This window comes from Phymastichus coffea, unplaced genomic scaffold (genome assembly GCF_024137745.1).
Source record: "Phymastichus coffea isolate CEN01 unplaced genomic scaffold, Cenicafe_Pcof_1.1 PCOF00033, whole genome shotgun sequence".
NCBI classification, from domain to species: Eukaryota; Metazoa; Arthropoda; class Insecta; order Hymenoptera; family Eulophidae; genus Phymastichus; species Phymastichus coffea.
Genome location: NW_026706844.1, coordinates 2141823 through 2155614, shown reverse-complemented (window position 1 = coordinate 2155614; position 13792 = coordinate 2141823). Strand labels below are relative to the sequence as shown.

General features: G+C 34.0%; 1 protein-coding gene across 1 annotated transcript in view; it reads right to left on the bottom strand.

Annotated features, from left to right (window-relative positions):
• Positions 1-11050: 11050 nt before the first annotated feature.
• The window catches only part of LOC131663329 (uncharacterized), a 247439-nt gene continuing 244697 nt past the window's right edge, over positions 11051-13792 (bottom strand). The window contains exon 4 of the mRNA XM_058933688.1: positions 11051-11420. Coding sequence (XP_058789671.1) covers positions 11186-11420 — 235 coding nt within the window. The 3' untranslated portion in view covers positions 11051-11185. The remainder of the gene's footprint in view (positions 11421-13792) is intronic.

Below are 13792 nucleotides of genomic sequence, written 5' to 3'. Positions count from 1 at the left end.
CGAATACTTTACTTGCAATATTTCTGTGATTTTGCTTGCAAAATTCAACTGAAATATTTCAATATTCGTGCAAGCAAAATTACAGAAATATTGCAAGTAAAGTATTCGCAATATTGTTAGAAATTTTTCAGTGAAATTGCGTCAACGTCTTTCAGAAATATTGCAAATAAAATTGCTGCAATTTTTCTATAAATGTTTCAGAAAGATTACATGTAATCCTTGCAGAAATATTGCAAGTACGGTTGCTGCAATGTTTCTAGAAATATTTTAGAAAGATTGCATGAAAACCTTGCAGAAATATTGCGAAAAAAGTTGGTACAACCTTTCCTGCAACATTGCTGCAGCAACAATTTCGCGGACATAGCAATATTTTAGAAATATTTTAGTGAAGGCTTGCAGAAATATTGCAAGAACGGTTGCTGCAATGTTTCTAGAAATATTTTAGGAAGATTACATGTAAACCTTGCATACATATTGCAAGTACGGTTGCTGCAATGTTTCCAGAAATATTTTAGAAAGATTGAATGAAAACCTTGCAGAAATATTGTCAGAAAAATTGCAGGAATTTTTCTAAAAATATTTTAGAAACATTCCATGGGAACCAGCAGAAATATTGCAAGAAAAGTTGCTGCAATTTTTCTATAAATGTTTCAGAAAGATTACATGTAAACCTTGCATAAATATTGCAAGTACGGTTGCTGCAATGTTTCTAGAAATATTTTAGAAAGATTGCATGAAAACCTTGCAGAAATATTGTCAGAAAAATTGCAAGAATTTTTCTAAAAATATTTTAGAAACATTCCATGGGAACCAGCAAAAATATTTGAAGAAAACTTGGTGCAATGTTTCCAGAAATATTTTATAAAGGTTGCATGGAAATCCACAGAAATATTGCAAGAAAAGTTGCTGCAATGTTTCTAGAAATATTTTAGAAAGATTGCATGAAAACCTTGCAGAAATATTGCGAAAAAAGTTGGTACAACCTTTCCTGCAACATTGCTGCAGCAACAATTTCGCGGACATAGCAATATTTTAGAAATATTTTAGTGAAGGCTTGCAGAAATATTGCAAGAACGGTTGCTGCAATGTTTCTAGAAATATTTTAGGAAGATTGCATTAAAACCTTGCAGAAATATTGCGAAAAAAGTTGCTACAACCTTTCCTGCAACATTGCTGCAGCCACAATTTCGCGGACATAGCAATATTTTAGAAATATTTCAGTGAAGGCTTGCAGAAATATTGCAAGAACCGTTGCTGCAATGTTTCTAGAAATATTTTAGGAAGATTGCATGATAACCTTGCAGAAATATTGCGAAAAAAGTTGCTACAACCTTTCCTGCAACATTACTGCAGCCACAATTTCGCGGACATAGCAATATTTTAGAAATATTTCAATGCAAGCTTGCAGAAATGTTTCAAACCTTTCATGAAACATTGCAGCAATATTGCAGCAATATTGCATGCTGTGTGGGATCTCTTTAGCTATAATATTTAACAGAGATGCTTTTTCCATTGGGTACATTATTTGTTGTAGTTGCTCCAATTCTTGTTGTGAGTATATGCCGTTAGTTGCTAATGAATTTATGGATTCAAATTTCCATTTTATGTTTGTGTTAGGTTTGAGTGCTTGTGGTGGTATTGTTTCCATTGGTTTGGGCGTTAGTTTTATCCATTTGTTGTTTACTTTGTAGTATGTAGATATTATGGAGTTGCAGTTCATTGGAGTACCTTTTCTTTTGAGGATATGTGTTTTTGGAGTAAGAAACCAGGTTTTATTGCCTGAAATTACTGGTAATTCGTTGTAGCATTCGTTGAGGTGCTGTGCCTTCACTACAGTAGGGGTGCATTTTATGACATGAACTGCTTCTCCTGCGATCCTGGCAATGTATCCAGGTTTCTTCATGATGTTGTATGCGAATTCGTCAGGGGAGAGGGTTACAAGGGATAGGGAGTTTTGTATTGTTTTCCTCTCTACTTCACACCTATCTGTAATGATTTTTCTGAAAAGGTCGTTCAGCTGTCTGCCCAAATGCTTTTCGACATATACAAATTTAGAATTTACGTATGTGAATAAATCTATGTTAACCTTGCTTTTGCTAGTAACAGTATCTTTATCGAATTTGTATTTGTTGAAGTTATTGTTTTCTTCCGCGATAATGAGTTTTGGGTGTTCTGTTCTTATGAACTCTCTGTAGCATTTCAATATTTTATCTTTGGCTGTTAAAGCAAAGGTCGTGTCGCTAGTGTTTACCATGTATATTATGTCGTCATTGTGTGTGTTAAAGTATTTTGTTACTGGACCTTTATATAAAATATCGTAAGTGTTAGTAAAAGATTCTTCCTGAGGTAAAATGTCCCAAAATGTATAACCCCCGTCAGAGTCTACGCAAGTTGTGTCTGAAAATTTACACGTCGTTCCTGAGCTTAAATGTAATTTGTCATTACTCAGACAAATTTTCGCATAGGCTTGTATTAATGTGATTTTAATTGTGCCTTGAACAAGTACCTTACTCCACCATCCGAACCTGTTGCGTAGGCTACGTCGCTGCAGCTTCCTGCATCGCCAGCGAAGTATATGCCCTTGGTTGTTGTGACGTTTATTTTTAAATCAGCAATCGTATGAAAATTGTCATATTTAAAAATTCTCGTTTCGTGGATAGTTTGGCATTGTTCATGGCTCAATTCATACAAGTATGCTTGTTCTTCGTTTTGTTCAGGTTCGAGATGTCCGAATAATCCGCATTGGTATACTGTCCGATGGATTTCAATTTTGCATTGATGTACTGGAACATCTCTAAATTCGGCTGCTTGGATAAGTTCTATATTTGCTATTGTTGAGTTTATGGTTTCGGTGTTAAAGTCGCATTCATCAGCGTCCAGTAGAGAGAATGTTGTGATGTTTGTGTTTGTGGTGCCGCAGTGATATCCAATGTATGCATAAGTAATTTGAAAAAATGTAATGAATAACGTTATTTTTGAATACATGATTTGTTTGTCCTAAAACAGAGAAAGGTTTATCAGTTTATATACTCTTGTGTAATATTAATTTATTTGCATGAACTGTATTCGGTTTTCCACCCTTATTTATTGTTACATTATATTTGTCTGTGATGTTTAATATTTCAAAAGGACCCAGGTTGTGATTCTTTTCTAATTTTCCTGGTTTAGGTTCTTTAATGAGCCACACTTGATCTCCTATTTTGAAATTGCAAGGGTTTATGTGGCGATCATAATATTTTTTTGATTTTTCTTTTGCTGTTATGAGGTTTTCTCGCGCTAAGCATGCAATATCCTGCATGTTTTGTATAAGTGTTGATAGATAATTATTGAATGTTGGCAATTGTTCTGAAATTTTTAACGGTTCACTAGACGGTAATCGTGGTGGGTAAGCGAAGACCAGTTCATGCAGAGTACATGTACATCTATGTGCGCTGTGAACGCTTGTGTTGTAATGAAATTGGGCTAATTCTAATAAATTGTCCCATTCAGTTTTTTTACTAGAAAAAATTTTCAAATATTCACAAAGGGGGTGATGTGCTCTTTCTAGGGAGTCGTTTGATTGTGGTGAAAATGCGGTTGTTTCTATTTTTGCAAACTTAAATCTACGAGCAATGGCTTTTAAGATTTTACTTATAAAGTTCGCTTCTCTGTCGGTGAGGACTACTTTTGGTGAACTGAAAATACATATAAATCTTTTGATTAGGGCGTCTGCAATTGTTTCTGCGGTTTGATTAATGAGTGGAACAACTATTATGAATTTTGAGAGTAGGTCTTGTATAGAAAGAATGTATTTGTTCTGATTATGAGTAACGTTTAGAGGTCCTACTATGTCCATTGCGATTTTGTCGAATGTTTTCATGGGAGTGTCCGTTATTATCATTGGTTGTCTAGTTTTTATTCTTTTTAGTTTATTTCTTTGACAAGTTTCACAGTTTTTGATACGGTTCTCTATATCAGTTTTTCATATTCTGTTGATTCCCGAATGTCCTCCTAGTGCACTTGAGTGATATTGGTCGAATATATTGTCTCGGTCTGCGAGTTTTACGTAGTCGATGTAGTTTAGGCAAATGATAATTTTAGTTTCAGAAGTTTCGAATGTTGATGCTAGAATGTTTTCTATTTCGGCCCAATGTATGTTTTTTAATTGTAGGTCTCTTGAGATGCTGAATGTTGTTATTTTCTTGCAAATTATTAATGTTCTTAATAATTTGAAGAGACCTTTGAGATTCTCCTTTATCCTCATAGCGGACTGTCTTGTGTCAAGACAGGCCATGAAGATATTTTTTGTTCTTGACTGTATTATTTCAATTTCCTGGGGTTGTAGATTTTTGTCTGGTTGTATCTATTTCATTTTTATTAGTCTTTGTGTTACGTTATCTAATGATTGATGTTTGTTGTCGATAAAATGTATAATGATTCGATGGGTTTTTTCGTAAATCGAATGTTATGTTGTTTCTGTATTTTTGCTTCATTATTTGTATTTTCTTCATTTTCCATATGTACTTGTGCTTGTGTAATATTTTTATTTCTATTTTCTTTTTCTTTGTCTTGTTTTCTTGTTATTTTGATTTGTTCCTCTTGTTTTTCTTGTACTTCTCGTTCATTTGTTATTATTTCTATTGATTCTTGTTTTGCTTTTTGTGCTCTGGTAACTGCATTTATTTTTATATCTTCCATCGGATTTCGTGATAGTGCATCGGCATTTGTATTTATTTTGCCAGGTTTGTAGATAATATCATAATCATAATCTGCTAGTTTTAGTCTCCATTTTTGTATTCTTGAATTGTTATCTGCTGATTTGAAGGATAACAATGGTTTGTGATCACTAACGATGGTAAATTTGTTTCCGTATATGTAATTCTTAAATGTCTTTATTGCGAATACTATGCCAAGTGCTTCTTTTTCGTATGTATAGTATTTTTTCTCTGCTGATTTTAAGATTCTTGATGCAAATGCTATTGGTCTGTCATCACCAATCTCTCCTTGAGAGAGTACACAACCCAGCGCGTAGTTTGAAGCATCTGTTGTAACGAAGAATGGTTTTTTCATATCTGGGTATTGAAGAACTGGAGTTGTGCATAGGGCATTTTTTAATTTTTCAAATGCTTTTTGTCTTTCTTCAGTCCAAATAAATGGTTGTTCTTTTTGCAGTAAATCTATGATAGGTTTTGCTATTTGTGAGAAGTGTCCAATAAAGCGTCTGTAGTAGCTTGTTAGGCCTAAGAATTCTCTGATATTTTTGATAGTTTTCGGGATAGGAAATTTCTTTATTGCTTCTATTTTCTTTGGGTCTGTTTTGATGCCTTCTTCACTTATAATGTAGCCTAAGAATTCTACTTACTTTTGAAGAAATTTGCATTTACTCGTTTCAATTTTTAATCCTGCCATTCTTAATTTTTCTGCTATGAGTTTGAATCTTTTATTATGTTCTTCAACCGTATTTGCAACGATAATTATATCATCGATGTACAGGTAGCAGAACCCTTTTTCCAATAGGTCTCCGAGTACTTTTGTTAGTGTTCTTTGGAAGACCCTAGGTGAGTTTATTAGTCCGAAAGGTAATACTTTGAATTCAAAACGTCCCAAGCCAGGGTACTAAACGCCGTTTTATGTATATCTGATTCTTTCATTTTTAGTTGATGAAATCCAGAAACCATATCGATGGTGGTGAAAACTTTGTTTTTTCCTATGCAGTTGAAAATTTCTAATATGTTGGGTATAAGATAAGGGTCTGGAATAGTTTTTGCATTCAATTTTCAATAATCTATTACCATTCTCCATTTTTTCTTTCCGTCTTTTGGTTATTCCCTTTTTTGGCACGATCGATACTGGCGCGTTAAATGCACTTGTTGAGGGTCTAATTAAGTTATTTGTAATTAGCTTCTTTGTTTCATCACATGCGATTTGCTTGAGTGTATATGGCAGAGGAAATTGTTTAACATATACTGATTTATCATCAGTTAAATTAATTTCATGTTCTTCTATGTTGCATTTGCCAAGTTTATCTCCTTCTAACCAGCATATGTCTTCGAATGACAGTATTAAATTTTCTATGTTTTCTTTTTTACGTTGAATCAGGTGTTCTAAGTTTATTGTATTTATCAATTGCTTTCGTCGTATTTTTATTTCGCGTTCTTGTGTCTCTTTTTGTGCTATTTTGTTGTGTGTAGTTGTAAATATATGTGTCGATTTTAAATTAGTTTCTTTAGCTGTGAATTTTTCATTAATGTTTTTGAAGTTATTTTCTATATCATTCATAATGTGAATTTGCTGGTTCGTTATTTTATCATATTTTCTGTCAATCTCTCCTGCAACGTTATCTTTTAACGTCTCGCAAAAATTTGAATAATCATTAATAGTATAATTTTCTTCGGTTTCATTGGATTCGTCTTCCAGGGCTTTACTAATATTTCCAATAAATTGTGCCAAGCTTGAGTGATAGTTAGGTTGAGATAATATTTTTGTTTCTGGATTCCCATATATTTGATCATTCGTACTATTTTTCGTTTCTTTTTGTATGTCACTTATTATATTTAAGATTTATGTTACATCTTTAGGTATTGATACTTCTTTGCTGTGTGTTGTCGTATTTGTTTCGATATCATTTTTGTCTGCTATGTAATTTTTGTCAAATGCTATGGGTTCCCATGTGTCATGATGTTTATTAATTTCTTTTGACTTTTGTACTATAAATGTGTTTGTTTGATTTCTGCTAGTAGTTTCATTTAATGGCACTTTTTGATTGTTTATTTCCAAGTAACCTCTATCTAATCTTAATTTGTGTTTGGATAAAGCATTTATTCCTATTATTCCATCGTAAGGAATAGAAAAGTTATCTGGTGCTATATGGAAATCAAATGGTTCATCTGCAATAGATATTTGTTCGTTTCTATTTAAATGCTTTTATGGAATGCTGCTATTCTTGATAATGTTTAGTTGTGCTCCACTGTCTACTAGTAGTAGCAGTTTGTTATTCGAATTTGGTTCAAATATTTCTATGTACTTGAGAAGGTTTTTAAGTTTGACAATGTATATTTTGGTACAGTCGTTTGTAATTTGTTGATTAATATCAGTACTGTTTTTAGCTATATCTGTCTGTAGCATGGTACTCTCTATTTTCTTTACATTTCCTTCGAATTTGCTGTATATATCTATGTGTTGTTTTGTTTGTATTGGGAGAGTGGATATTTTCTCGTGGAACGTTTTTATTGTCTGCTCATTCCTTAGGCGTTCCTTCCCAAAGGAGCTCCAGAGTTTTCCGAGTTTACCCCATATTTGCGGCATTGTTCTATTGTATGACCGACACCTTTACAGGTTCTGCAAAATACTCTTTCTTCTTGTAATCTTTTAATTTTTTCACAGTTATCTATGTTATGTCCTGTTTCGTTGCAACCTTCGCATGTGATTGAAATATTTTGAAGTGGGTAATTTTTTAGTGCTTGTAGTTTCCTACATTCACTCGCTGTGTGACCCATATTTTTGCAATAGGCGCAGAATTTCTTTCTTTGATCGTTGTTAAAATTGTTTCTGTAGCCGTTGTTGTAGTTTTTATTGTAGGTGTTGTAGTTTTGTGGACTTTGCTGAGGATTTGCAGATTGTTGTGTATTCGCAATTTTTCTACAGAACTTTGCTGTGTGACCTAATTGATCACATAATTGGCACTTGTAACTTGATTTGCGTCTTTGTTCTGTGAAATATATTCGCGCTTCTTCACAATCTTGTTCTTTATGTCCCTGTTCTTGGCATATGGTGCATATTCTATAAGGTGATCTATTTTTACCTGTTGTGCAAAATTTGATTGAGTGACCTTTTTTGTTGCATTTTTTACAAAAGACTTCAGGGCACCCTTGCGTTGAATGACTTCCTTCTTCGCAAATATCGCATTTGTTTACTTTTTGTATGATCTTATTTTTACACTTGATGCCTTCATGTCCCGTTTCTTCGCATTTCCAACATTTTATGTAGTCGGCAATGTAGGGGCATTGACCTACCTCATGTCCTAATTCTTGACAGTATTGGCAATGGATATTTTTTCGTTTGTTTAGCGGGCAAGCGCTTATTGAGTGTCCTTTTTGGCTGCAGTATTTGCATATCAAATTGATTTTGTCTACTGAATTTTTACAGTTATTGGAAAAGTGATCTGATCATTTGCAATAGACGCATGCTGCAGAATGGCAAAATAGCGCTTAGTGTTGGGGGTCATGACAAATTTGACATATCATGATTTTTTTTGGTAGTTCAGGTCTATTATAATAATCATTGTATTCGGCATATGTGTTATTAATTGTCACATTGTCTGTTGCTTTTCTAATATTTATGTCATTTTCAACTTCTATAGCTTTTTTGGACATTTCTTGTAATGTTATCTCGTTGCCCAATTCATATTTTATTTCCGCTCGCATTCCTTTTTTAAAGTATTTTGCTGCGTCTGCATCTAATTCTTCGTTGAAATTTTTTCTGGCTGTTTCATTTGTTACTTGTATTCTGTATATTTATTTTATTTCTAATACTAGTTGACATAATCTATTTGTATATTGAATAATTGATTCTGTATTTTCTTATGTTATATTGCGTATCCTAGCACGTAGTTCGTGTATGTCTTCTTGAATTGGATATAGACTTCGTATTGCTGTAATTAATTCGTCTATTGTTTCTACACAGCTGTTTCCTAAAGCTTCTTCTGCTTCTCCCTTCATTCTCACTTTCAATAGTTCTACTACATTGTGTTCATCTTGGTCATCTACTAAATTTTTTACTCGTCGTAGTCTCCTGATGTACTTTGCGGGTGGCATATTTTTGCCATCGAAGTCCGGAACATAATTTACCAATTCCTTGAGTGATAATTTGATTGGGTGTGAATTTGCCATATTTATTGGGTTTGTTGCTGGACTTATGATACGTTGGTTTCCTTGAATTTGTCTTTGAATTTGCTGAGTATTTCTTTCACTCTCCTTTTCGTTTATGTATTGTGTTTTGTTTATTTTTCTAATGTCTTTTTTTGAGTCTTCGATGTTCTGCTGTTGGTTAATAGGTTCGTCAGAGTTTTTTGATAATGCGTATTTTATGTAGACAGATTCTTCGTTTGTGTTTATGCTGAATAATATATCTTTTGGTGTCCCTAATATTAGACTTTGTTCACCTAAAAATCCTCCAATGTCTGAATATCTATCGTGTTTTTCTGAGTCAAATGTGTCAAACGTCTGGTCTAATAGTGAATATTTGTCTGAATCAGTGTAGTCGGTTTTGTTTGTTTGTTTTTCTGTTAAATCAACTAATTGGTCAGCTGTTGGTATGATTTTCTTTATTGCTCCTGTGTTTTTCTCTTTTCCTACGATTCCTTCTTTGGTCTTAGTCGGCGATCTTCGTAGTTTGTTACTCTTTTTGAGAGCTAATTCATCCAGTCCTTTTTCTAAAAGGTCTTCTAATTTTGGATTCTTGTCAATTTGTGATCGCGTAAGTTTTCTAATTACGGATGATGTGTCTTTTGTTGTGCTGGACTTTTTGCTCATTTGGGCATTTTTTTTTTTTTTTTTTTGTTATAAACAAAGGGAATTCGACAAAATCAAAATAGAGTGAAGCAGGGAAAATATAAGAAAAATTATTGTTAGTAAAAAAAGTTATGGTAGAAATATATAGAAGCACAATTACTTATTGAGATGGCAAAAAAAAATTGTAACAATGAAATTGTTAGATAAATAATAATATATATATTGTTTGATTTTCGTACCAGAACCAATTGTTACGTCTTGTGCATTAACTACGAATAGCTAATGAATGAGACGTTCCAATATGTTGACTAGTGGTTAGATATGTCTCACTTATAATAAATGTATGTGGAAATGTAAATATGTATGTATGATAATTGCACTACTTTGATAATCGTAGTTTTTAATTGTTGATAGAAATGCAGCAGGCTCTAACTGCTTGTTGAATTGTATTGGATAGGTCGTTGAATAATACTTGCACGATATTACTTTGTAACAGTCGCGAGTTTATTAAGTAAAATAATCACCAATTGTCGGACCGGTGTGTACGGAGTTGAGTCTCACAGGTACTTATTGACTGACTGACGGACTACTGATCAACTGCCCCCGAGTAATTTTGTTCATTCCTTTTTATATCTTTTACAGCTCTTTTCAGCTCAGTATTGCGATATGGTGTGACATTTTGTTTTTGCTGAATATAAATTCTTGCGTTCGGTGACTTTATTTCGGAGTGTCATTTACCTCGCGTTTCGTCAGCTTTTTGCTGACGTGCGAGTAGTTTAGCAGCTTTGAATTTCATGAATGTGCATTTGTTACAAAAAGGATGCGTCGTAAGCCGTAACAACCGTATAGTTTTTGAACGAAAATTTTTAATAGAGGATTTATTATCTTGATATTTGTTATTTTTTTCCTTGGAAGCTATGCAAATATAGCAAAAATTGCTAAGAATAAAAGTCTTATAATTGTCTAAAGAATATGTAAGTATTTTTCGGATATTTTTGAGCAATTTTTTGGTTGTAAAAATTGACCAATAGCCAAAAAAAAAATTTCTTGTATATAAAAAATTCCTTCTTCTCTCTTGGTACTTTTTTTATAAGCTCATAGTTTTCGAGTAATGAATTCATGAACGTAATAGAAAAAATTACGCACTTGAGGCGCTATTTTGGGCACCTACAGGTGTCCGGGAATCATGTATTCGTCAAATTTGAACATTTACTTGACCGGTTAGTAAGGTTCCAACATCATTACACAGTGGAAACCTTTTGAAAACTCTCGCAAAATTCCAAAAATAAGGTTTAAAAAATTCGTATTTTTTTAAACTGCGTTTTACCTTGATAAACAATTTTCTGCAAAAATTTCGTGGCACCATCGGGAAAAGTATTTCTTAAAATTTCAGAATATGGCCTTCACAATTGTTTCTGATGCTTGTAACATTAGTTATGAGGTCTCAAAGATCGATGTACCGATACTGGCATTTTCAGCTGAATCGGGTTAAACTATTCGGTATCTGTGTTTTTAAATTAGAAGCTCATAAATCTAACAAAATACTTTATAATGTTGTCGATACATGTTTAAATTTAATATATTTTAGAATAAACAATTGACTAAAAATCTTGCTATATCAACATTTTTATCTACATAGGCAATATTTAACAATTCTGTACAAAAAAGATTTTCGCTTTTCTAATATTAGATAGGATTTATCTGTTGTTTGAAACTCGAATGACATCAATAAGTTTATGTTCGTCCTGCAAATAAGACTTGTTCATTATTTTGTAACATAACTGTGACATACGATTCTTGTCACGCAAGGCTAGATTTCTCCAGTCTTCTTCAAGTTGCTGCATCATAAGATCTTTTATAACGTTGCTTTCGATTTTGGTTAGTTCATCGTCTTCATGAGCCCAATGTTTCCACATTGTTTTCGCCTCATCACTGTTAATAAGAATATCATCAGTTAAATAATTTTTTTTAACGTGTTCAATAACTGTAAGTATATTTGTATTATTTAATTTAGATGTTTTATTTGAATACTATATTTCATAATAGATTTGTAAATACATATAACTCAAAAGATTACGAAAATTAAAAGTAAAGGATGTCAAGAAGTATATTGTGTAACAGACAATACAAATGTAATTAATAATTGATAAGTGAAAAACAATTTAAAAAATTATCAAGACAACTTTAATAAATTAAAATGAAAAAAGTATTGAGATATCATTTTAATACGTATAAAAGGGAAAAATGTATTTTCATTATTTGAATTTGTAACGAAAGCTCGTTCCTTAATTATTTTTTTAGAGTGGGCAAGTGAGGCGCACTCACTCATAGTAATTGAGGCGGGAAGGGGGAGAAGGTAAAGAAATGAAAGTGGTTACGGAATTATATACAAAACACAAATTCGTATTTAAACAAATCTAATTCTAATCAACTCAAAATCAAATAACACTTGGATTTCAAAACCGTACATGAATAACCGTATAATAATAAACCGCATTATAAAATGAACTCTTATAATCAACTTTACAAACTCTTAACCTTATAAACACAACGGTGTTGCTAACACGACTTAATACTATAGATCACAACGGTATTCTTAACACCTATTACAATAGAGAACAAAGAATAAGTTAACTAACTAATTGCGCTTACAAATCTATACGAAACACAACGCGCGTCGCCCGACAGATAACCGCCTCGACGACGAACCGATTTAGGCTACTTAGCTAAAAGAGAAAGTCGCCCAACGAGGGATCACCTGGACGATTTCTATTTGAGCGATTTATGACGCCGACCGTAATTAGGGCAGGTAGCCGGCGTGTGCACGCCTTGCTACCTACCTAACGTTTACAATTACGCTCTGTGCCAAGAGAGAGAGAGAGAAAGAGAGAGAGAGAGAGAGAGAGAGAGAGAGAGAGAGAGAGAGAGAGAGAGAGAGAGAGAGAGAGAGAAATTAATTTGCGAAACTTGACCTTGAAACTGGAACGGGAGGCCTGGCTGCGCCCTGCATACGATGTTGCTGGTCGTCGCTGGGCAACTCCTGCCGGCTTCTCCCGGTAGAGTTCCGAGCCGATACCGGAACAAGGCAGTCGTCCTCTGTCCTGTCGATTCTCTTTGGCCCTTGGCGGTCTGTGCGTTCGGCTGGCCCCTTTGTCCTCAGCTGTACTTTGACTTTTTACCGCTGGCCGTCTACCGTCTTACTCACTGCTCGACTCACTACCGTCTGTATCGTTCGTTTTTCTCTTCCGCGATCGACAGCTTCTTCGCCTGAATAAAGTCTGGCGGAGTTGCGCCACTGCCGTAAACAGTGTTTGCGCAATAATGTTTCAATAAATACTGCTGCACAAGGTTTGATACATGCGCTGGAGCACTGTCGTGATGAAGAAGCCAGTCACCAGTTTTTCAAAGTTACGATCGCTTTCTCCTAATTACATGATGCAATCTTTTCGACACTTCAACGTAGTACCTTTTGTTGATTGTTTGACCTGTAGGAACATATTCCTGATGCACAACGCCCATATAATAAAAAAAAACAATCAACATTGACTTGATATTGTTTCAACTTTAACAGACTATTTTCGACTGAAGCTGGGATGACAGTTTCCACTGCGAAGATTGTCTTTTGAAAGGTCTTTTGAAATATTTCAATACTTTCCACACAACTTTTACCGAGATTCAAGCAAAATTTTATGCACATTCGCTGTTCGATTCGTTCTGCCATTTTTAGCAATAAATGAATTGCAAGGAACGCAAAAAAGTTGTAAACAAATATATGTTGCGCGAGAACTAAGGCATTTCATCGGTATCTTGGGCTACTGACGAGAAGGTTAGGAGCTGCTAATGACGTTCGTATCCTCCGGAGATTGCTTGTGTCTCTCCGCGTGAAGATATCAACGTAGATCCGGAAACTTTTGGGACAAACGTCGTAATGTACAAAATCAAATAACAAAGACTAAGTGAGATGCGCAATTCAATTACGCGGCACGGGTAGAGACATCCGTATTCTACCATGGCTGGTGACACTCTTCTCAATTTTTCCACGTCAATCCCTTAACTTATGCCGCCATTCATCTCCTCTTTCGAATTTGCATAGATTAGAGTGGAATGAATTAAGATAAATTAATTAATTAAGCATGTATGTGTATGTACGTGTGAGTAGTTAAGCAAGGCAGGTAGCAATCTTGATTGTTTGTGTTGACGAATGACTTAGTAACGAGTGCTGATCTGTTTGTATTGTTTGCTTTAATGTTCCCGAGATTGCCGAAAAGTAATAGTATCTTACTAATAGTATATTACTCGGCTTC